General features: G+C 41.0%; 2 protein-coding genes across 4 annotated transcripts; one reads left to right on the top strand and one right to left on the bottom strand.

The window, feature by feature from the left end:
- Nucleotides 1-16,975: 16,975 nt before the first annotated feature.
- On the bottom strand, nucleotides 16,976-23,735 carry LOC109785410 (rust resistance kinase Lr10). Of its 3 annotated transcripts, none has more exons than XM_073509761.1 (3): nucleotides 23,491-23,729; nucleotides 18,487-18,656; nucleotides 16,976-18,402 (listed from the first exon to the last, which is right to left on the bottom strand). In XM_073509761.1, exons 2-3 carry the CDS (start codon nucleotides 18,638-18,640, stop codon nucleotides 17,318-17,320), a joined length of 1,239 nt encoding a protein of 412 aa, XP_073365862.1. In that variant the 5' UTR covers nucleotides 18,641-18,656; nucleotides 23,491-23,729; the 3' UTR covers nucleotides 16,976-17,317. The 3 variants fall into 3 exon arrangements, with proteins under 3 accessions (XP_073365862.1, XP_020199604.1, XP_073365863.1); XM_020344015.4 differs by lacking the exon at nucleotides 23,491-23,729 and adding an exon at nucleotides 18,764-21,941; XM_073509762.1 differs by lacking the exon at nucleotides 18,487-18,656 and having other exon boundaries at nucleotides 23,491-23,735.
- LOC109785411 (rust resistance kinase Lr10-like) lies at nucleotides 19,840-23,457 on the top strand. The gene is made up of 3 exons (XM_020344016.4): nucleotides 19,840-20,614; nucleotides 21,705-21,728; nucleotides 21,864-23,457. The coding sequence occupies exons 1-3, from the start codon at nucleotides 19,840-19,842 to the stop codon at nucleotides 22,940-22,942; spliced, it is 1,878 nt and encodes a 625-aa protein (XP_020199605.1). The 3' UTR covers nucleotides 22,943-23,457.
- Nucleotides 23,736-24,829: the final 1,094 nt, after the last annotated feature.

Genomic DNA, 24,829 nt, shown 5'->3' with positions numbered 1-24,829 from the left:
GAAAAGAAATTATTGAAAACTTTGAAGAAGCACCGTGCTGCTATTGGATATACTCTTGATGATCTTAAGGGCATTAGTCCCACTTTATGCCAGCACAAAATAAAATTGGAGAAAGACGCTAAACCAGTTGTTGATCACCAACGACGGTTAAATCCTAAGATGAAAGAAGTGATATGAAAAGAAATACTAAAGCTTCTGGAGGCAGGTATAATTTAATCCCGTTGCTGATATCAGTGGGTAAGCACTGTCCATTGTGTCCCTAAGAAGGGAGGTATTACTGTTGTCCCTAATGATAAAGATGAATTGATCCCAGAAAGAATTGTTACAGGTTATAGGATGGTAATTGATTTCCACAAATTAAATAAAGCTACTAAAAAGGATCATTACCCTTTACCTTTTATTGATCAAATGCTAGAAAGATTATCCAAACATACACATTTTTGCTTTCTAGATGGTTATTCTGGTTTCTCTCAAATACCTGTGTCAAAAGAGGATCAAGAAAAGACCACTTTTACTTACCCTTTCGGTACCTTTGCTTATAGACGTATGCCTTTTGGTTTATGTAATGCACCTGCTACCTTTCAAAGATGCATGATGGCTATATTCTCTAATTTTTGTGAAAAGATTGTTGAGGTTTTCATGGATGATTTCTCCGTTTATGGAACTTCTTTTGATGATTGCTTGAGCAACCTTGATCGAGTTTTGCAGAGATGTGAAGAAACTAACCGTGTCCTGAATTGGGAGAAGTGCCACTTTATGGTTAATGAAGGTATTGTCTTGGGGCATAAAATTTCCGAAAGAGGTATTGAAGTTGATAAAGCTAAAGTTGATGCTATTGAAAAGATGCCGTGTCCCAAGGACATTTAAGGTATAAGAAGTTTCCTTGGTCATGTCGGTTTTTATAGGAGGTTCATTAAGGACTTCTCTAAAATCTCCAGGCCTCTGACTAATCTCTTACAAACAGATATTCCTTTTATATTTGATGATGATTGTGTAGAAGCATTTGAAATACTTAAGAAAGCTTTGATTTCTGCACCTATTGTTCAGCCACCTGATTGGAATTTACCCTTTGAAATTATGTGTGATACTAGTGTACCTTGATACGTCTCCAACGTATCTATAATTTTTGATTGTTCCATGCTATATTATATTCTGTTTTGGATGTTTAACGGGCTTTATTATACACTTTTATATTATTTTTGGGACTAACCTATTAACCGGAGGCCCAGCCCGAATTGTTGTTTTTTGCCTATTTCAGTGTTTCGCAGAAAAAGAATATCAAACGGAGTCTACGGAATGAAACCTTCGGGAACGTGATTTTCGGAACGAACGTGATCCAGAGGACTTGGAGTCTATGTCAAGAAAGCAACCAGGAGAGCACGAGGCAGGGGGCGTGCCTACCCCCCCCCCCCGGGCGCGCCCTCCACCCTCGTGGGGCCCACGTTGCTCCACCGACGTACTTCTTCCTCCTATATATACCTACGTACCCCCAAACCAACAGAGGCATCCACGAAAACCTAATTCCACCGCCGCAACCTTCTGTACCCGTGAGATCCCATCTTGGGGCCTTTTCCGGCGTCCTGGCGGAGGGGGCATTGATCACGGAGGGCTTCTACATCAACACCATAGCCTCTCCGATGATGTGTGAGTAGTTTACTTCAGACCTTCGGGTCCATAGTTATTAGCTAGATGGCTTCTTCTCTCTCTTTGGATCTCAATACAAAGTTCTCCACGATTCTCGTGGAGATCTATTCGATGTAATCTTCTTTTGCGGTGTGTTTGTTGAGACCGATGAATTGTGGGTTTATGATCAAGTTTATCTATAAACAATATTTGAATCTTCTCTGAATTCTTTTATGTATGATTGGTTATCTTTGCAAGTCTCTTCGAATTATCAGTTTGGTTTGGCCTACTAGATTGATCTTTCTTGCAATGGGAGAAGTGCTTAGCTTTGGGTTCAATCTTGCGGTATCCTTTCCCAGTGACAACAGGGGCAGCAAGGCACGTATTGTATTGTTGCTATCGAGGATAACAAGATGGGGTTTATTTCATATTGCATGAGTTTATCCATCTACATCATGTCATCTTACTTAAAGCGTTACTCCGTTCTTATGAACTTAATACTCTAGATGCATGCTGGATAGCGGTCGATGTGTGGAGTAATAGTAGTAGAGGCAGGCAGGAGTCGGTCTACTTGTCGCGGACGTGATGCCTATATACATGATCATACCTAGATATTCTCATAACTATGCTCAATTCTATCAATTGCTCATCAGTAATTCGTTCACCCACCGTAATACTTATGCTCTTGAGAGAAGCCACTAGTGAAACCTATGGCCCTCGGGTCTATTTTCCATCATATTAATCTTTCAACACTTAGTTATTTCCATTGCCTTTTATTTTACCTTGCATCTTTATTTCTCTTTATCATAAAAATACCAAAAATATTATCTTATCATATCTATCAGATCTCACTCTCGTAAGTGACCGTTAAGGGATTGACAACCCCTTTATCACGTTGCTTGCGAGGTTCTTATTTGTTTGTGCGTGATCTCCTACTGGATTGATACCTTGGTTCTCAAAAACTGAGGGAAATACTTACGCTACTTTACTGCATCACCCTTTCCTCTTTAAGGGAAAACCAATGCAGTGCTCACGAGGTAGCAACAAGGATTTCTGGTGCCGTTGCCGGGGAGATTCACGCCAAGTCAAGTCAAGTCAAGACATACCAAGTATCCATCACAAACTCTTATCCCTCGCATTACATTATTTGCCATTTGCCTCTCGTTTTCCTCTCCCCCACTTCACCCTTGCCATTTTATTCGCCCTCTCTTTTCTGTTCGCCTCTTTTTCGCTTGCTTCTTGTTTGCTCGTGTGTTGGATTGCTTGCTTGTCACTATAGCTCAAGATAATACCAAATTGTGTGATTTTACCAATACCAACAACAATGATTTTCTTAGCACTCCGGTTGCTCCTCTTACCGATACTGAATCTTGTGAAATTAATGCTGCTTTGTTGAATCTTGTTACGAAAGATCAATTCGCCGGCCTTCCTAGTGAAGATGCCGCTACCCATCTAAATAGCTTCGTTGATTTGTGTGATATGCAAAAGAAGAAAGATGTGGACAATGATATTGTTAAATTGAAGCTATTTCCTTTTTTGCTTAGAGATCGTCCTAAAGTTTGGTTTTCATCTTTGCCTAAAAACAGTATTGATTCATGGAATAAGTGCAAAGATGCTTTTATCTCTAAGTATTTTCCTCCCGCTAAGATCATCTCTCTTAGAAACGATATTATGAATTTTAAGCAACTTGATCATGAACATGTTGCACAAGCTTGGGAGAGGATGAAATTAATGATACGTAATTGCCCTACACATGGTTTGAATTTGTGGATGATTATACAAAAATTTTATGCCGGATTGAATTTTGCTTCTAGAAATCTTTTAGATTCGGCCACGGGAGGCACTTTTATGGAAATCACTTTAGGAGAAGCTACTAAACTCCTACATAATATTATGGTTAATTATTCTCAATGGCACACCGAAAGATCTACTAATAAAAAAGTGCATGCGATAGAAGAAATTAATGTTTTGAGTGGAAAGATGGATGAACTTATGAAATTATTTGCTACTAAAAGTGTTTCTTCTGATCCTAATGATATGCCTTTGTCTACTTTGATTGAGAATAATAATGAATCTATGGATGTGAATTTTGTTGGTAGGAATAATTTTGGTAACAACGCGTATAGAGGAAACTATAATCCTAGGCCATTCCCTAGTAATTCCTCTAATAATTATGGTAATTCCTACAACAACTCTTATGGAAATTTTAATAAGATGCCCTCTGAATTTGAGACTAGTGTTAAAGAATTTATAAATTCGCAAAAGAATTTCAATGCTTTGCTTGAAGAAAAGTTGCCTAAGATTGATGAATTGGCTAGGAACGTTGATAGAATTTCTCTTGATGTCGATTCTTTGAAACTTAGATCTATTTCACCTAAGCATGATATCAATGAGTCTCTCAAAGCCATGATAATTTCCATTGACGAGTGCAAAGAAAGAACCGCTAGGATGCGTGCTAAGAAAGATTGCTTTGTGAAAGCGTGTTCTTCTAGTTTTTGTGAAAATAAAGATGAAGATCTAAAAGTTATTGATGTGTCCCCTATTAAATCTTTGTTTTGCAATATGAATCTTGATAATTATGGGACTGAATATGATCCACCTTTACCTAGAAGGCGTTCCAAAAATTCGGAGTCTTTAGATCTTGATGCAAAAATTGGTAAAAGTGAGATTGAAGAAGTTAAAACTTTAGATATCAATGAACCCACTATTTTGGATTTCAAAGAATTTAATTATGATAATTTCTCTTTGGTAGATTGTATTTCCTTGTTGCAATCCATGCTAAATTCTCCACATGCTTATAGTCAACATAAAGCTTTTACTTAACATATCGTTGATGCTTTGATGCAATCTTATGAAGAAAAACTTGAGTTGGAAGTTTCTATCCCTAGAAAACTTTATGATGAGTGGGAACCTACTATTAAAATTAAAATTAAAGATCATGAATGCTATGCTTTGTGTGATTTGGGTGCTAGTCTTTCCATGATTCCAAAAACTTTGTGTGATTTGTTAGGTTTCCGCAAATTTGATGATTGCTCTTTAAACTTGCACCTTGCGGATTCCACTATTAAGAAACCTATGGGAAGAATTAATGATGTTCTTATTGTTGCAAATAGGAACTATGTGCCCGTAGATTTCATTGTTCTTGATATAGATTGCAATCCTTCATGTCCTATTATTCTTGGTAGACCTTTCCTTAGAACGATTGGTGCAATTATTGATATGAAGGAAGGGAATATTAGATTCCAATTTCTGTTAAGGAAAGGCATGGAACACTTCCCTAGAAAGAAAATAAAATTACCTTATGAATCTATTATGAGAGCCACTTATGGATTGCCTTCTAAAGATGGCAATACCTAGATCTATCCTTGCTTTTATGCCTAGCTAGGGGCATTAAACGATAGCGCTTGTTGGGAGGCAACCCAATTTTATTTTTAGTTTTTTGCTTTTTGCTTCTGTTTAGGAATAAATATTTGTTCTAGCCTCTGGTTACATTTTTTTATGTTTTAGTTAGTGTTTGTGCCAAGTTAAACCTATAGGATCTTCTTGGATGATAGTTATTTGGTCTTGCTGAAAATTCCAGAAACTTCTGTTCACGAAAACAAATTTTTTGAATTCCAGAAGTTTTCGTTAGTTACAGATTACTACAGACTGTTCTCTTTTTGACAGATTCTGTTTTTCGTGTGTTGTTTGCTTATTTTGATGAATCTATGGCTAGTAAAATAGTTTATAAACCATAGAGAAGTTGGAATACAGTAGGTTTAACACAAATATAAATAAAGAATGAGTTCATTACAGTACCTTGAAGTGGTGTTTTCTTTTCTTTCGCTAACTGAGCTCACGAGATTTTCTGTTAAGTTTTGTGTTGTGAAGTTTTCAAGTTTTGGGTAAAAGATTTGATGGAGTATGGAACAAGGAGTGGCAAGAGCCTAAGCTTGGAGTTGCCCATGGCACCCCAAGATAATCTAAGGACACCAAAAAGGCAAAGCTTGGGGATGCCCCGGAAGGCATCCCCTCTTTCGTCCTCATCCAACGGTAAATTTACTTGGAGCTATATTTTTATTCACCACATGATATGTGTTTTGCTTGGAGCGTCTTGTATTATTTGAGTCTTTATTTGTTAGTTTCCACAATCATCTTTGCTGTACACACCTTTTGAGAGAGACACACATGATTCAGAATTTATTAGAATACTCTATGTGATTCACTTATATCTTTTGAGCTATATAGTTTTTGCTCTAGTGCTTCACTTATATCTTTTAGAGCACGGTGGTGGATTTGTTTTATAGAAACTATTGTTCTCTCATGATTCACTTATATTATTTTGAGAGTCCTACAAAACAGCATGGTAATTTGCTTTAATTATGATAGGCATTCAAAATTAGTAAAAAAAATCTTATGAGTGTGTTGAATACTATGAGAAGTGTGATGCTTGATAATTGTTTTCAGATATAAAGATGGTGATATTAGAGTCATGATAGTTGAGTAGTTTTGAATTTGAGAAATACATGTGTTAAAGTTTTTGATTCCCGTAGCATGCACGTATGGTGAACCGTTATGTGATGAAGTCGGAGCATGATTTATTTATTGATTGTCTTCCTTATGAGTGGCGGTCGGGGACGAGCGATGGTCTTTTCCTACCATTCTATCCCCCTAGGAGCATGCGCGTAATACTTTGCTTTGATAACTTATAGATTTTTGCAATAAGTATATGAGTTCTTTATGACTAATGTTGAGTCCATGGATTATACGCACTCTCTTCCTTCCACCATTGCTAGCCTCTCTAATACCACGCACTTTTCGCCGGTATCATACACCCACCATATACCTTCCTCAAAACAGCCACCATACCTACCTATCATGGCATTTCCATAGCCATTCCGGGATATATTGCCATGCAACTTACCACCGTTCCGTTTACTATGACACGCTCCATCATTGTCATATTGCTTCGCATGATCATGTAGTTGACATCGTATTTGTGGCAAAGCCACCGTTCATAATTCTTTCATACATGTCACTCTTGATTCATTGCATATCCCGGTACACCGCCGGAGGCATTCACATAGAGTCATGTTTTGTTCTAAGTATTGAGTTGTAATTGTTGAGTTGTAAGTAAATAAAAGTGTGATGATCATCATTTTTAGAGCATTGTCCCAAGTGAGGAAAGGATGATGGAGACTATGATTCCCCCATAAGTCGGGATGAGACTCCGGACTAAAAAAAAGAGGCCATAAAAAAGAGAGAAAAGGCCCAAATAAAAAAATGAGAGAAAAGAGAGAAGGGACAATGTTACTATCCTTTTACCACACTTGTGCTTCAAAGTAGCACCATGATCTTCATGATAGAGAGTCTCCTATGATATCACTTTCATATACTAGTGGGAATTTTTCATTATAGAACTTGGCTTATATATTCCAATGATGGGCTTCCTCAAATGCCCTAGGTCTTCGTGAGCAAGCGAGTTGGATGCACACCCACTTAGTTTCTTTTGTTGAGCTTTCATATACTTATAGCTCTAGTGCATCCGTTGCATGGCAATCCCTACTCACTCACATTGATATCTATTGATGGGAATCTCCATAGCCCGTTGATACGCCTAGTTGATGTGAGACTATCTTCTCCCTTTTTGTCTTCTCCACAACCACCATTCTATTCCACATATAGTGCTATGTCCATGGCTCATGCTCATGTATTGCGTGAAGATTGAAAAAGTTTGAGAACACCAAAAGTATGAAACAATTGCTTGGCATGTCATCGGGGTTGTGCATGATTTAAATACTTTGTGTGGTGAAGATAGAGCATAGCCAGACTATATGATTTTGTAGGGATAACTTTCTTTGGCCATGTTATTTTGAGAAGACATAATTGCTTAGTTAGTATGCTTGAAGTATTATTATTTTTATGTCAATATTAAACTCTTGTCTTGAATCTTTCGGATCTGAACATTCATACCACAATTAAGAGAATTACATTGAAATTATGCCAAGTAGCATTCCACATCAAAAATTCTGTTTTTATCATTTACCTACTCGAGGACGAGTAGGAATTAAGCTTGGGGATGCTTGACACGTCTCCAACGTATCTATAATTTTTGATTGTTCCATGCTATATTATATTCTATTTTGGATGTTTAACGGGCTTTATTATACACTTTTATATTATTTTTGGGACTAACCTATTAACCAGAGGCCCAGCCCGAATTGCTGTTTTTTGCCTATTTCAGTGTTTCGCAGAAAAAGAATATCAAACGGAATGAAACCTTCGGGAACGTGATTTTCAGAACGAACGTGATCCAGAGGACTTGGAGTCTACGTCAAGAAAGCAACCAGGAGAGCACGGGGCAGGGGGCGCGCCTACCCCCCCCCCCCCCCCCCCCGGCACGCCCTCCACCCTCGTGGGGCCCACGTTGCTCCACCGACGTACCCCCAAACCAACAGAGGCATCCACGAAAACCTAATTCCACCGCCGCAACCTTCTGTACCCGTGAGATCCCATCTTGGGGCCTTTTCCGGCGTCCTGGCGAGGGGGCATTGATCACGGAGGGCTTCTACATCAACACCATAGCCTCTCCGATGATGTGTGAGTAGTTTACTTCAGACCTTCGGGTCCATAGTTATTAGCTAGATGGCTTCTTCTCTCTCTTTGGATCTCAATACAAAGTTCTCCACGATTCTCGTGGAGATCTATTCGATGTAATCTTCTTTTGCGGTGTGTTTGTTGAGAGCGATGAATTGTGGGTTTATGATCAAGTTTATCTATGAACAATATTTGAATCTTCTCTGAATTCTTCTATGTATGATTGGTTATCTTTGCAAGTCTCTTCGAATTATCAGTTTGGTTTGGCCTACTAGATTGATCTTTCTTGCAATGGGAGAAGTGCTTAGCTTTGGGTTCAATCTTGTGGTGTCCTTTCCCAGTGACAGCAGGGGCAGCAAGGCACGTATTGTATTGTTGCCATCGAGGATAACAAGATGGGGTTTATTTCATATTGCATGAGTTTATCCCTCTACATCATGTCATCTTACTTAAAGCGTTACTCCGTTCTTATGAACTTAATACTCTAGATGCATGCTGGATAGCGGTCGATGTGTGGAGTAATAGTAGTAGATGCAGGCAGGAGTCGGTCTACTTGTCGCGGACGTGATGCCTATATACATGATCATACCTAGATATTCTCATAACTATGCTCAATTCTATCAATTGCACATCAGTAATTCGTTCACCCACCGTAATACTTATGCTCTTGAGAGAAGCCACTAGTGAAACCAATGGCCCCCGGGTCTATTTTCCATCATATTAATCTTTCAACACTTAGTTATTTCCATTGCCTTTTATTTTACTTTGCATCTTTATTTCTCTTTATCATAAAAATACCAAAAATATTATCTTATCATATCTATCAGATCTCACTCTCGTAAGTGACCGTTAAGGGATTGACAACCCCTTTATCGCGTTGGTTGCGAGGTTCTTATTTGTTTGTGTAGGTGCGAGGGACTCGTGCGTGATCTCCTACTGGATTGATACCTTGGTTCTCAAAACTGAGGGAAATACTTACGCTACTTTACTGCATCACCCTTTCCTCTTCAAGGAAAAACCAACTTAGTGCTCAAGAGGTAGCATACCTGAGCTTGAACAGGAACAGATCCTACGCAAGTGTCACTCCGAAGCATATGGAGGACACCACGCTGGAGATAGAACTGCACATAAGGTATTGCAATCCGGTTTTTATTGGCCTACTCTCTTCAAAGATGCCCGTAAGTTTGTCTTGTCTTGTGATGAATGTCTAAGAATTGGTAATATTAGTAGACGTCAAGAAATGCCTATGAACTATTCACTTGTTATTGAACCATTTGATGTTTGGGGCTTTGATTATATGGGACCGTTTCCTTCCTCTAATGGGTACACACACATTTTAGTTGTTGTTGATTACGTTACTAAGTGGGTAGAAGCTATTCCAACTAGTAGTGCTGATCATAACACCTCTATTAAGATGCTTAAAGAAGTTATTTTTCCGAGGTTTGGAGTCCCTAGATATTTAATGACTGATGGTGCTTCACATATTATTCATGATGCATTTCGTAAAATGCTTGCTAAGTATGATGTTAATCATAGAATTGCATCTCCTTATCACCCGCAATCTAGTGGTCAAGTAGAATTGAGTAATAGAGAGCTCAAATTAATTTTGCAAAAGACTGTTAATAGGTCTACAAAGAATTGGTCCAAGAAACTTGATGATGCATTATGGGCCTATAGAACTGCATATAAAAATCCTATGGGTATGTCTCCGTATAAAATGGTTTATGGAAAAGCATGTCACTTACCTCTCGAACTAGAACATAAGGCATATTGGGCTATTAAAGAGCTCAATTATGATTTCAAACTTGCCGGTGAGAAGAGGCTTTTTGACATTAGCTCACTTGATGAATGGAGAACCCAGGCCTATGAGAATGCCAAACTGTTTAAAGAAAAAGTTAAAAGATGGCATGACAAAAGGATACAAAAACGTGTGTTTAATGTAGGTGATTATGTGTTGCTATTCAACTCTCATTTAAGATTTTTTGCAAGAAAACTTCTCTCTAAATGGGAAGGTCCTTACATTATCGAGGAGGTCTATTGTTCCGGAGCCATAAAAATCAACAACTTCGAAGGCACAAATCCGAAGGTGGTAAACGGTCAAAGAATCAAACAGTATATCTCAGGTAATCCTATAAATGTCGAAACTAATGTTATTGAAACCGTAACCCCGGAGGAATATATAAGGGACACTTTCCAGAACGTTCCAGACTCCGAAAAGGAATAGGTACATGGTACGGTAAGTAAACCGACTCCAAAACAGTTCTAATGGCAATTTTTCTCCGTTTTGGAATATTTTAGAAAATAGGAAAATAAGAAGTAGTCCGGGAAGGACACGAGGCTTCCACGAGGGTGGAGGGCGCGCCCTACCCCCCTGGGCGCGCCCCCCTGCCTCGTGGGCACCCCGTGCGCTCTCTGGACTCCGTTTTCTTGCACGATACTTCTTTTGGTCGGTAAAAATTCATTATATAATCTCCCGAAGGTTTTGACCACCGTACCATGCAAATATCCTCTGTTTTTGTTTCGAGCTGTTTCTGCCGCAGATTAGAGCAAGATGTCTTCTCAAGAGTCAGTCGGGGAGAGCCGGGTGTCTAATCCGACACCGGGGCCAAGAGCAAACAGTGATGCTGACCACTTTGGGCCATCAACGAAGGAAGAGATGGAGGCCGACTTGAAAAGGATAGATGCCATGGAGGAGGATCAAGAAGTTACTTCCCGTTTCCGAGCCGGATTCACGATGGGGGAACTACATAGCTCAGCTATTCCAAACTCGGTCATCCCCTCCAATGTTAAATTTCTCTCTTATGAAAATATGAAAAAGAGTGTTACTTGTTCTCCCGCAGCTATGCAACATCCATGGGTGAAAGGAGCTTTAACCATTACGGGTAAGCTCTGTAAGGAAATAAGGGACCTCAAGCAACAAGTCAATAAGCTCGAGGAAGAGAATCGTATCCTGAGGGGCATCATCGCCAAGAATATCACATCACCACCTCCGAAGAAAGAAACATAATCACATGGGTATGGGCACTCCCCTTGGCAACTGCCAAGCTTGGGGGAGGTGCCCCGGTATCGTATCACCATCACACTCCTTTCTTTACCGTTTTTGTTAGTTCGATCCTTTTGGTAATATCTTGATCTATAGAATAAAGTTTTGGTATGATTTAGTTTTGAGTTTTGCTTTATGATCCTTCTATGTAATCAAGTCCGTGGGCTATATATAATAAAGATTAGTGTTGAGTCAAGGGCTTGATTATCTTGCTATGATTGTGAGGGAATAAAAGAAAAAGAAAGAATAAAAAGAAATAAAGAGATCATATTGATCTTATGGAGAGTAATGACTTCACATATAAAGAGTATGATGAATACAAGTTGTTGAGAGTTGACAAACATAGTTTTGGTCATCGTTGCAATTAATAGGAAGTAATAAGGAAAGAGAGGTTTTCACATATAAATATACTATCTTGGACATCTTTTATGATTGTGAGCACTCATTAAAATATGACATGCTAAAGAGTTGATGTTGGACAAGGAAGACAACGTAATGGGTTATGTTTTCTTATATCCGAAATAAAGTATATTGTCATGGATCATCCAACATGTTGAGCTTGCCTTTCCCCCTCATGCTAGCCAATTCTTTGCACCAAGTAGAGATACTCTTGTGCTTCCAAATACCTTTAAACCCAGTTTTGACATGAGAGTCCACCATATCTACCTATGGATTGAGGAAGATCCTTCAAGTAAGTTGTCATCGTTGCATGCAATAAAAATTGCTCTCTAAATATGTATGACTTATTAGTGTGGAGAAAATAAGCTTTATACGATCTTGTGATATGGAAGCAATAAAAGCAATGGACTGCATAATAAAGGTCCATATCACAAGTGGCAATATAAAGTGACGTTCTTTTGCGTTAAGATTTTGTGCATCCAACCATAAAAGCACATGACAACCTCTGCTTCGCTCTGCGAAGGGCCTATCTTTTACTTTTATCTTCTACCCTTATGCAAAGAGTCATGGTGAGCTTCACCTTTCCTTTTTACATTTTATCCTTTGGCAAGCACACTGTGTTGGAAAGATCCTGACATATATATTCAATTGGATGTGAGTTAGCATGAACTATTATTGTTGACATTACCCTTGAGGTAAAAGGTTGGGAGGCAATACTATAAGCCCCTATCTTTCTTTGTGTCCGATTAAAACTCCATAACCACAAATATTGCGTGAGTGTTAGCAATTGTGAAAGACTAAATGATAGTTGAGTATGTGGACTTGCTGAAAAGCTCTTATATTGACTCTTTCCGATGTTATGATAAATTGCAATTGCTTCAATGACCGAGGTCATAGTTTGTTAGTTCTCAATGAAGTTTTTGATTCATACTTGACATTGTGAATAGATTATTACTTGAGCATAAGAAATCATATGACAAAAAATATATATAAGTTGTTGTTATAAGACTTATCATGATGCCCTCATGTTCGTATTTTATTTTATCGACACCTCTACCTCTAAACATGTGGACATATTTATCGTTATCGGTTTCCGCTTGAGGACAAGCGAGGTCTAAGCTTGGGGGAGTTGATACGTCCATTTTGCATCATGCTTTCATATCGATATTTATTGCATTATGGGTTGTTATTACACGTTATGTCACAATACTTATGTCTATTCTCTCTTATTTTACAAGGTTTACATGAAGAGGGAGAATGCCGGCAGCTGGAATTCTGGGCTGGAAAAGGAGCAAATATTAGAAACCCATTCTGCACAACTCCAAAAGTCCTGAAACTCCACGGAAGTTATTTTTTGGAATTAATAAAAAATACTGAGCGAAGAAAGTACCAGAGGGGGCCCACACCCTGACCACGAGGGTGGGGGCGCGCCCCCTGCCTCGTGGGCCCCCTAGCAGGCCTCCGGTGCCCATCTTCTGCTATATGAAGTCTTTTACCCTGGAAAAAAATCATAAGCAAGCTTTCGGGAAGAAACTCCGCCGCCACGAGGCGGAACCTTGGCGGAACCAATCTAGGGCTCCGGCAGAGCTGTTCTGCCGGGGAAACTTCCCTCCGGGAGGGGGAAATCATCGCCATCGTCATCACCAACGATCCTCTCATCGGAAGGGGGTCAATCTCCATCAACATCTTCACCAGCACCATCTCCTCTAAAACCCTACTTCATCTCTTGTATCCAATCTTTGTCCCAAAGCCTCAGATTGGTACTTGTGGGTTGCTAGTAGTGTTGATTACTCCTTGTAGTTGATGCTAGTTGGTTTATTTGGTGGAAGATCATATGTTCAGATCCTTTATGCATATTAATACCCCTCTGATTATGAACATGAATATGATTTGTGAGTAGTTACGTTTGTTCCTGAGGACATGGGAGAAGTCTTGCTATAAGTAGTCATGTGAATTTCGTATTCGTTCGATATTTTGATGAGATGTATGTTGTCTCTCCTCTAATGGTGTTATGTGAACGTCGACTACATGACACTTCACCATTGTTTGGGCCTAGAGGAAGGCATTGAGAAGTAATAAGTAGATGATGGGTTGCTAGAGTGACAGAAGTTTAAACCCTAGTTTATGCGTTGCTTCGTAAGGGACTGATTTGGATCCATATGTTTCATGCTATGGTTAGGTTTACCTTAATACTTCTTTTGTAGTTGCGGATGCTTGCAATAGGGGTTAATCATAAGTGGGATGCTTGTCCAAGTAAGGACAGCACCCGAGCACCGGTCCACCCACATACCAAATTATCAAAGTAACGAACGCGAATCATATGAGCGTGATGAAAACTAGCTTGACGATAATTCCCATGTGTCCTCGGGAGCGCTTTTCTCTATATAAGAGTTTGTCCAGGCTTGTCCTTTGCTACAAAAAGGATTGGGCCATCTTGCTGCACTTTATTTACTTTCATTACTTGTTACCCGTTACAAATTACCTTATCACAAAACTATCTGCTACCGATAATTTCAGTGCTTGCAGAGAATACCTTACTGAAAATTGCTTATCATTTCCTTCTGCTCCTCATTGGGTTCGACACTCTTACTTATCGAAAGGACTACGATAGATCCCCTACACTTGTGGGTCATCAGTGTACCTCCTGCTTCGTCGTTGTCACCACACTCATATCCTCCTACCGGCACCATGGCCGCCCTTGCTCATATTCGCATGTTGTCGTCGGGGTTGCCTTTGTTCCTCTTCGAGCACCGTCGCTGCGGCTGCCTCCATCTCCATCTGCTCTTCACCACTGCATCTCTCCACTCTCTGCCCCCGCCACCACCACATCATCGCCTGTGCCTCCTTGATTTTTAAACTCACCCGAGAGTTGGGCGCTCATGGAGTTTCACTTCCATCTCCTTCTTGAACTCTCAAGTGTCATGGTGAACCTCCGTTGAATATCTTGTACTCATTGCTACACACCTACCCACCTTTTTTTCTTCTGAATTTTGCCGTGACCTAGTTTAACATCTAATAAGGCCTTGTCCAGCAAATTTTATGAAGCTCAAATCTTGACCATTAGTTGTGCCGGGGATCCAAGCCATAGGCCTGCAAGTGATGTGCTAGTTAGTAGCTCTGACTTATTATTACCTGGCCCATGGGCTGCCCTAAAAAAATACTATTCCCTTGGCCACTCTAGACTACCCCGTGTTGTTTTCCCCTTGAAAAAATGGTTCATATTTGTTAATTAGTGTGCAAATTTAATTTGTTGAAGTATTTATTTTCTTGTAGCGAGGTCTCTGAAACAAGTCCAATAATTTAACCGAATATCCGATAGTCAAGCACAAAGTATTGTTGTGAGATACACAGTAGGGTTTTAGTACATCGAGGCTTTGATCTCCAAGGTTACAATCGATTATGGGATCACAAAAAATCATTATCCACATATGATATCTAATTTAGGGATCATGATAGATACAAATCACAACAATATCTGTTTGGTTTAACCCGCTAAAAAAACAGTTTGGTTACTTTTTTGCATGGTAATCCATGTCTCATTTATATCATAAGGATCATAGTACAAGCAATGTACATACTGGCCTGACAAAACTGAAAAGACAGTAGAATGCTAGCCTTTGCATACAGAAACACCAGCCAAGAAGTAAAATTACAAACAAGACCGGAGAATCATCTGAGCTTGACACCAACGCCCGTCACCTGCCTCTGGCACCACCATAGCAGCCACCAAAGAAGAAAATGATAGATCACCTCCACACCCGCTAAAAAACCTGTTTGGTTTAACTGCTGAGATACGCAGGAGGGATTTCCCTTGTACTCATACATGGGGTATACTTGATCTCCAAGGTTACAATGGATTATAGGATCACAATGAATCATTATCCACATACCATCTAATTTAGGGATCATGATAGATACAATTCACAACAATATCTGTTTGGCTTAACCCGCTAAAAATATTGTTTGGTTTAACTCCACCGATTTTGGTTAGGATCATGCTCGTTGACCACCCCCCCCCCCCCCCCCCCCCCCCCCTCCCCGGCGCAATTTCAACTGAAATAGAGGTTGAGACCGGGACCTGATATACCAAGGAAACAAATCGTACTTCAACAGCTCTTATAGCCACTTTCTCTCTCCGAAAGTGAAAATCAACCTCGACGTGTGAGTGCGATACATTTCCTTTTGAAATACCTAGATAGACAATTGCAGCCCCCTCCCCCACAGGATTATATGGCCTCAATCTTGGTGTTTAGCATGCGTTCAACATGCTATTGGAAAGTGTATAAAAGCCTTGCTTGACATCAGATTTGCATTTTAGAAGATAGATCCATGTAAAACAACTAAAATCATCCACGAAACTCAGATACTATTTGAAACCACCAATAAAAGTAATCACAGGACCCCATACAAGTAAGCAAATATGTTCAAGCGGCACATGGGTAATGTCGACGGTCAGGATTTGAGCTACATAAAATGCGCCTTATTTGATGTTACACCAGATCACGGCAAAATTCAGAAAAAAGAAAGGCGGATAGGTTTGTACAGGATTCGGCAGAGGTTCAGTTGACACTTGAGAGTTCAAGGATGGACGCGACATGCTTTGTTTCTGCTTTTCTGCTTCAAGAACCATGACAGAAAGCGAAACAGCAGCAGCAGCGAAGATACTCCTGCTGCTCGTGATGCTCATCTTACTCCTCACCGGAGATTATGATCTTTTTTGAACTAGCAACAAACAGCACAGCACAGCACTCTGTCTATATATCCCTCCCTGCCTCCGTGTCTGAACTTTTGCGTGAAACAGAGTTCCTGAACTTCATAATTAACATGTGCTAGGAGTAGCTCCGATCCTTCTGTGTGAATGTTTGAGAGGAAAATCAACCTTGCGTCGCAGGAGAGAAGAGAGAAGCCTATGGGCGACGCTACAGGTTGTGTGGGTGTGTAACTTGAATAACAAGCAGAGCATAAGAAGAACGGCAAAGCTTTCAGTAACCTCCAAATTGCAGCAGATGGGAAGGGCACCTCTCCTTTGGTTCTTCTTGTTGATGATACTGCTCCTTCTATGGAGTTTCAGTTAAGGTAAGGCCATCTCTCAATAACTTCTGTAGTGAAATGATGAAAGTTTTGCACTTACATGTGTTGCAGGAATGATGATTGCTCCTGCAGCAAAACGTTTCATATCCGTTCGCAGGATATGAAACCCCGGCATGATCGTCACGCCATCTCTTCCTGCCAAGAACACCACAAATCCATGCAAATTTTGTGCAATTACATCCATAAAAGAATACACTTTGGTGAACAAATACCACAGCATCCCACAATGCGCTGCCATTCAAATATTCAACTGAATGAGATCAATATTGTACAGAAACAGTAACAACAGCGCCAATGGGATTATCAATGGCATTATTTTACAGAAAGCAGTTCTCTCCAGGTTCACATTTACAATTTGCATCATCATTTTCGATGTTTTCTCTTCGTATTAAGAAAAAGAGTATTTGTATTAAGAAAAGAGTATCTTCTTCACATTGGACACAACAGAACCTTCTGTGGTAGGTCCAAATCTAACCAAGGATAATCTTACACTTTCAAACCTTCCAAAACAAATATTGACTTGCTGAGCGCACCTGAGGTGGGTAGAGGATAAAATTTGGTCCAAAGTTACGATGTATAGGCATTTCACTCTGAGAATGAACTTATCTCTGATAATACTGAAGAATCTGCAGCAGGAGCGTACTCGTCCCCGCAGAAGAATGGCTCAGGAGGCATCTCCAGGCCATCGATGCCAGCTTCGAGCATGTCTATCACCTCGCTCATCGCCGGTCGCTCGTCTGGCTTCATCTGGATGCACCAAAGCGCAACGACGCACAGCTTCCTCTCCACCTGATGGATACCAACAGCCTCCGAGATCTCACCCACCTCTTGCCGACACAGCTGATTGTATACCCATGCCGGGTAGTACGTCTGGCTCCTTGACGCTCGTGGATCCACGTTCCTTAGCCCACCGGCCATCTCCAGCAATAACATCCCGAAGCTGTAGACATCAGACTTGGACGATATGGCGCCAAAGCTACGGGACACCATCTCAGGAGCTATGTAGCCAACTGTTCCCCGCGCAGCGCTCACCGGCAAAATGCTGTTGTCCCTGGGGTACAGTTTCGCCAGTCCAAAGTCAGCGATTTTTGGGGTGAAGTCACTGTCCAACAGGATGTTGTGAGGCTTGATGTCGAAATGTAATATCTGCATATCGCACCCTCGGTGCAGATAGTCGATCCCTCTGGCAATGCCCAGAGCAATCTGATTGAGCTTGTCCCAGGAGAAACTCTTCTCTGGCGAGAAGATGTACTTCTCAAGAGATCCATGAGGCATGTACTCATAGACAAGAGCCCTCCTCATTTCCTCCGAGCAGAAACCCACCAGACGCACTACGTTGACATGGTGAATGCTTCCGATGCTGGACACCTCACTGATGAATTCTTCTCCATTGGACATGGAACTGACCAACATTTTGATGGCAACATGGACGTCACCGGGAAGCACACCTTTGTACACGGAACCATAGCCTCCTTGGCCCAGCTTCTCCTTGAAGTGGCTAGTGATCGCAGTGATGTCTGTGTAAGCGTACCTTGTTGGGCCAAGAGCTAATTGCATCTGGAGGAACCTCTCAACTGCATCAACTGATATCTTTGTTAGCCAGTACTTGTAGGCAAGGAAGGTCAATACGGACAATGGTGCAAACACCAACCTGGATAGTATTGCAAACACTGCATAAACAAGATTGCAGAATAAAGTTAGATGTATACAATCATGGAGCTGTAATTCTTAGCATTGGGCGATTCTGTCATTACCAATAATGAACTTCACAATACTTATGGCAGATACCATGACCACCGCTGCCCAAAATAATTTCGTTTGGTAGGAGTGGTCATTTACACATCTCAAGAAATGCATGTCGATGCCAACAATAGCCAAAGTCTGATTTAGGATGTTTGAACTAGACATCTTTTCGTGGAAGTTACTGCAAGTAATAACAGGGACTGGTGAGAAGATAAACAGCTTAATCTAATTCGAGGCAGAAATTGCAACCAGAGAGAGAAGTATCTAGTCCACAGAATGCAGACTCACCTCATTGAATCATTCAGGCATCTGTTGATGATCCTAGAATATGTCCAGGGAGCAAAATATACAGGAAATCTAACAGCAAACCCTGTCCTCATAAATTTTACGACATCTTCATAATCATAACTTGCAAAACCATTTGGCCTCGGATGCCAACTTCCCAGAGGAGTCATGGCCAAGTATCCACGTGAAGGCTCAACATGTTTAGACCAATAAGAAAGCACGGTAGTCAACACATAAACAAAAGAAGTGTTGGTGCTCCGGCAAGCAACAGGCCTATAAATAGCATTATTTTTTATCATGCGTGAACAACTCACAAAGGCGGCCCATTGGCCTGAATCCGGATAGAGCAGTATCGTGTTAGCTGATTGCAATCCATAGATATAAGGGCGTTGATTCCTCTGAGGAATAGGGCAGATGGTGCTATTATCCAAACTGGCATCAACAACCCAGAAAACAGAGTCGCTGTAGGAAATGTTAGTGACGAGATATCTTCCCGTGTCGATGTGAATTATAGCCTGGCTATCGCTACAAACTAGCTCATATTCTTGAAGACCACAACCAGGCGGATCACCTCCTAAACGGAAAGGATGCTTGATGTCTTGGAGATGTCCACAGGAGAAAGAGGGGCAAACTGCTTGCCTGAGAGTATCTTCTGCTCCAGTCTTGGCTAAAAGAACTGAAAGTGCGGAGGAGATTACTAATGTTTGGAGTATAATGGAACGTGGAAATGCAACGGAGTTCGTCATGAGAGCTTCACAGATGCAGGATCAGGCATGGAAGCCGGTGCTAGAGTTAAGAAGAAGGCTAATTATCGAAGCCTGGTCTTGAATGACATACGTGTTTTCTGGTGCATATGGACTGATGGAGACACAAGAGGAAGAATAGTCAAGCCTGGTGTGCCACCTGATTGCTGGTTTTCTTAGTCAAACTAGTGTACAGGAAGATAGACTTTGACTTGTCAAAGGCAACATCCTGGAAGATAAGGAAGAAAGGTAGCCAAGATATTTCTTCTTTATGATTTCAACATTACAAGAAGGTGGCTTCATCTCATTTCCTCCTTACCTTCATTCTTCACAGAAATGTTTGAAGCTTTGGTTCTAGCTCTGTTGTTCCTAGATCTTGACTATGGAATCAACAGGGCAACAGCAACTAGCGAGGGAGATTTTTTCAATAACTGCCCACCATCCAGGTGCATCGAAGGCGGAACAGAGATCCGATTTCCGTTCCGCCTTGCAACCAGCACCCCATCCTGTGGAGCACCTGGCTTGGAGCTAGCATGCTCTAGGGAAGCAGATACCATCCTACTTCACCCAATCCTTGGACTATGCAAGGTCACTGCAATCGACTACAGATTTGGTCTCCTGAATGTCATCCCGCTTGAAGAATCATGGACTAGGTGCCCCCTTCAGAAGATCTCTGCCACCAATCTATCAACTAGTCTATACATACCTGACAGTTACAGGGGTGAAACTGCAATCCTGGTACGCTGTTCAAGAGAGTTGATAGCAACAGAGAAGGCCGGTACAATACCAGGTACGGGGGACAGTATTGTTGGCCCAATCTCTTGCATGAGCAACACAAGCCAGTTCATGTATTTGATGGACGGCAGTGAACCAATGTATATTCTTCCCTTAGACTGCACAGTGGTTTCAAACGGTATTCAAACGCCGCGGGATTATGATATCAAATCTGTTTGGTTATTCACCGAAAGAGCCAAAAGAGTCATTGCATTTGGTGAGACAACCTTGACTTGGTCGGTTCCTAACATAACCAACATTTGTCAAGACTGCGAGAAAAACGGGCATCCCTGCGGATTCAGCTCACAACGCAGGCAAGCATTCTGCAAGCACCAAGGTATCGTTTCTAGTAATTCTTAAGCATCCAAGGATTTGTTCTGAATATTTGCATGCGTTAAATTATTTTTGACAAGAGTACCTAAATGATCCAAATAAAGAACAGTTTTTTATACACCATTTGCTATATATGCAAATGTCTCTGTTTACCACATATCTGAGTACAGTAAATATTTCACACTTACCCATACAGATAGCATATACAAGATGAACAGTATCCCATTTTGTAGTTAAATTCTTACTAGAAAAGTATCACATTGTTTCAGAAACAGCGACTATGTTTAGCTCTGAAATTTCTGATAAACAGGCTGGTTTACAGGGAAAAAAATCTCTAAACAGTTAAACACACTATTCACTATATTGAGGAAATAATCATGCTTGAACAGCCATATCAAGAAGCTCAGGGATGAAAAAACTTCATGATTATGCTGACAAGCCAATGAGGTAGATTCATGTTATAAGTGTTATGACACCTTCTGGAAAGAAGGCCTGAATTCCAGCCCAACTAAACTGCATTTTTGTGATGCTCATACTTTTGAAGTTATTACTGAAGAAGAAAAAAATGATGTCCAAGAAAGTTCAGATATATGCAAATAGTTTCATCATTATGTTATTTTATGAACCTAGCATGCTCTTCAGTAGTTCGGAAAACAATATGTCAATACGATAATTGTGTTCTTTGGTAAACCTACATGCGCTGCTCTTAGTTCAAATATATCTGTCGGATTTAAATTCAACATATTATATCAAGTCGGATTTATGGTGCTTATCTTATTAACTTAAGCTGTTAGGTTTTCTCACTTGTTCAAGAATTGTAGCAATGCCCAATTTAATTTTTTTTTCACCATATATTACTGATCTGTGTTTATTACAAATTACCATACTGTCATGTGGACACTGCTATAATGTCCCACCCGCATGAATTGAATCTCTTTTCAATTCCATCAACACAGAATTGACATGAGTTGGTGCCTTATTTAACGAAAAAAAATCAGTAGCCATTTTCTCTTTTATAGAAGAAATTGAAATTGCCTGGATTCTATTATTTTATTTTCCAAGCAAAATCTAAATCGGTTATTTCCTACATGCAGGTTCACGTGTGAAAGTCATTGCAGGTATTATGCATACATCTTTTTGTTTATTACTCTTATTCTTGCATTTTATTATCTAATATAAGACGAAAGGAAAGAAAGCAGGATTTCTTTCAATCCAAGTATAACTCACTATTTGCCTGCATTCTTGTTTTTCAGCAACATCATCGGTAGCCACATTTGTTGTTCTCTTGTTGACGGCAGCCACAGCACTCTATCGGTCCCTAAAATCAAAGGTTGATGAAGAGGTGCGTTTGAAAATTGAAATGTTTCTCAAGGCATATGGCACATCAAAACCAACAAGGTACACGTTCTCTGGAGTTAAAAAGGTAACAAGACGATTCAAAGATAAACTGGGTCAGGGTGGATTTGGAAGTGTATACAAAGGTCAGCTGGCAAATGGAGTACCCGTGGCAGTAAAGATGCTGGAGAACTCAAAGAGTGACGGGGAAGAGTTCATGAATGAGGTTGCGACCATTGGTAGGATCCACCATGCTAATGTGGTCCGTCTCTTGGGATTCTGCTCAGATGGAACAAGGCGTGCTCTTATGTATGAATTCATGCCTAACGGATCACTAGAGAAGTATATATTCGCACAGGAATCAGATATTTATCGAGAGCTATTAGCACCTAATAAAATGCTGGACATAGCATCAGGCATTGCACGAGGAATCGAATACCTGCATCAAGGGTGCAATCAGCGGATCCTCCATTTCGACATCAAGCCTCACAACATCTTGCTAGACTACAGCTTCAGTCCAAAGATTTCAGATTTTGGGCTTGCAAAGCTGTGTGCAAGGGATCATAGCATCGTCACGCTGACTGCAGCGAGAGGAACAACGGGTTACATTGCGCCAGAACTGTATTCTCGGAACTTTGGGAGAATATCAAGTAAGTCCGATGTCTATAGCTTTGGCATGCTGGTGCTGGAAATGGTTAGCGGGAGGAGGAACTCGGATCCATGGATTGAGAACCAAAACGAGGTTTACATCCCAGAATGGATATATGAGAAAATAAGCACGGGGCAAGAACTGGAATCATCAAGGGACATGACGCAAGAAGAGAAGGATACAGTAAGAAAGCTGGCCATTGTGGCACTGTGGTGCATTCAGTGGAACCCAAAAAATCGCCCGTCCATGCCCAAAGTGTTGAACATGTTAACAGGAACCTTGCAGAGTCTAACGATGCCCCCCAAGCCATTTGTTTCGTCTCCGGGCCACCCCATGCCGCAAATCTAAAGATTTGTTTCACTGCGACTCTGAATGTATTTCTTTTGGACACTGAGACTTAATTTGTTGCAGTAATGCCTATTGTATTGTGTATGACACTTGATTTTCAGCTCGATAAGCAGTCTAATGGTAAACTGTACGGCATCTCGTCATGTGAACTATCGCAATCGTCTGCAATGGTCTGCAATGTGGTGGTCGGCACACCGGACAGAAAGCCATCGGTCACCATGTGGTGGCATTTGTGTGTTTCAGAAATTGCTGCTCGACTTACAGTTAGCTAATTTGCTACTGTCACCATGTAGTGTAAGTACCGGGGCAAGACATCCGATTCCACAACAGACTGCAAACTGGCGTACAAGCCATGGTAAATAGTTGTCGTTTACCATGTACTAGCCGGAGTTCAGCCTCACCGAAATTCGTCCTCGTCTCCTTGCCGGATCTGTACCAGCAGCAATCCATGTCCAAGTGCTCGGAAGGAATCCTACTCAGGCCAAGGTAACTAAGTAGGCACACGAGATGGTAATGCACACGAGAGAAAGGGGAAGGAGGAGGTTCACCTTTCTCGGTGCGGCGGCGAGCTACCGGAGACGGCGGCGGTGGCGGCTGCGGGAAAAGGAAAATGCTCAGGCACGGGAGAGTGGCTGGCGCCATGGGAGCGCGAGGGTGTCCGGGGCGGGGGGCGGTCTAGATCGCCGCCTCCCCCGCCGGAGCTCCGTCGGGGAGTGTGGTGGGGCGGCCGGCGGCGGCGGCAGGGGACGGGAGTAAAGCAGCTCTTTTTTTATTCTTCTGTGAAATGTGGGGCGGCCGGCGGCGGAAGGGGACGGGTGTAGATCCAAGTAGGCCTCGAGTTTTTTTTTTCTCTGTGTTTCTTTATTTTTTTTAATCTTTTTTTAGTTTTTCAGCATTTCTTCAGTTTTTTTTCTTTTTTTCTTTGTTTATTTTTATTTTTAACACATTTCTAATGTTTTTGTACACGTCGTACATATAGTATACAGTGCAACATTTTCTTGGTACATAGCCCGCAAAAAAACATTTTCTTGGTACACATGGAACATTTTCAAATATATCCTATACGTTCTTTTTTTCGTATATATATATATATATCCTATACGTTTTCTCAAACATTTTTGGCAAAAAAAAAATCTCAAACATTTTTCAAATACGCATTGGACATTGTTTTAATGACACGAAACATTACTTTAACTATGTGAACTTTTTTATAGAGGTTTTATCATTTACACCACTAGTTGTGTCCCACTACCCAGTTTTGACATTAGAAGTTACAACTACTCAAAAATTGCATTATTTCGTGAGATGCTTGTTCAAAAATGCATCTTAAAATTTCATCATTTCGTTAGATGTTTGCTAAGAAAACACCATCAAACATCATTAATGTCAGGTCAAACCCATTGACCATGTTATGTGACCAAAATACCCACATGTCAGCGCTCTCTATCTCATACTGATAAGATGGGCCCCATTTGTCAGCAGCAAGCAAGTGAATAATTTAGAGGAAACTAAGAAAATTGTGGGGATCGAGTGGGACTCACACTTTACGGTAGTAAGATGAGTTGTCATGTTGGTCCATGAGGATGTTGGCCATGTAACATAGTAAACGGGCGTTGAGTTGGCAGTAATGGTGTCTAGTGGCATTTTTTAGCATGCGCCTACTGAGCGATAGCATTTTAAGCAGTTGAAACTACTATTCATATGGTTCGGGATGGATTTGGAACCAGTCTGTTCAAGCAAGGATGGCGTGGCGGCGGCGGCATCCTCGTGGTGGACCTGTGTCCTCGGGCTCCGCCGTTGCGACGGCGTTTGCTCCAGCGTCGGCGCGGAGCTTGGGAGGTAGTTCAGGAGCGGATGCAGATTGTGGTCTGCATCGACGACATCTGG

This window comes from Aegilops tauschii, chromosome 3 (genome assembly GCF_002575655.3).
Source record: "Aegilops tauschii subsp. strangulata cultivar AL8/78 chromosome 3, Aet v6.0, whole genome shotgun sequence".
NCBI classification, from domain to species: Eukaryota; Viridiplantae; Streptophyta; class Magnoliopsida; order Poales; family Poaceae; genus Aegilops; species Aegilops tauschii.
Note: the sequence above shows the minus strand (reverse complement) of the source record. Positions and strands in the feature narration are given on the sequence as shown.

Coding starts and splice junctions, on each gene's coding strand:
- LOC109785410 (XM_020344015.4), bottom strand. CDS start 19,506: ATGACGAACTCCGTTGCATTTCCACGTTCCATTATACTCCAAACATTA. Junction 18,657..18,763: donor TGCCTGAATGATTCAATGAG/GTGAGTCTGCAT, acceptor TATTACTTGCAG/TAACTTCCACGAAAAGATGT. Junction 18,403..18,486: donor TATTGTGAAGTTCATTATTG/GTAATGACAGAA, acceptor TTGTTTATGCAG/TGTTTGCAATACTATCCAGG.
- LOC109785411 (XM_020344016.4), top strand. CDS start 19,840: ATGTTTGAAGCTTTGGTTCTAGCTCTGTTGTTCCTAGATCTTGACTAT. Junction 20,615..21,704: donor AGCATTCTGCAAGCACCAAG/GTATCGTTTCTA, acceptor TCCTACATGCAG/GTTCACGTGTGAAAGTCATT. Junction 21,729..21,863: donor ACGTGTGAAAGTCATTGCAG/GTATTATGCATA, acceptor CTTGTTTTTCAG/CAACATCATCGGTAGCCACA.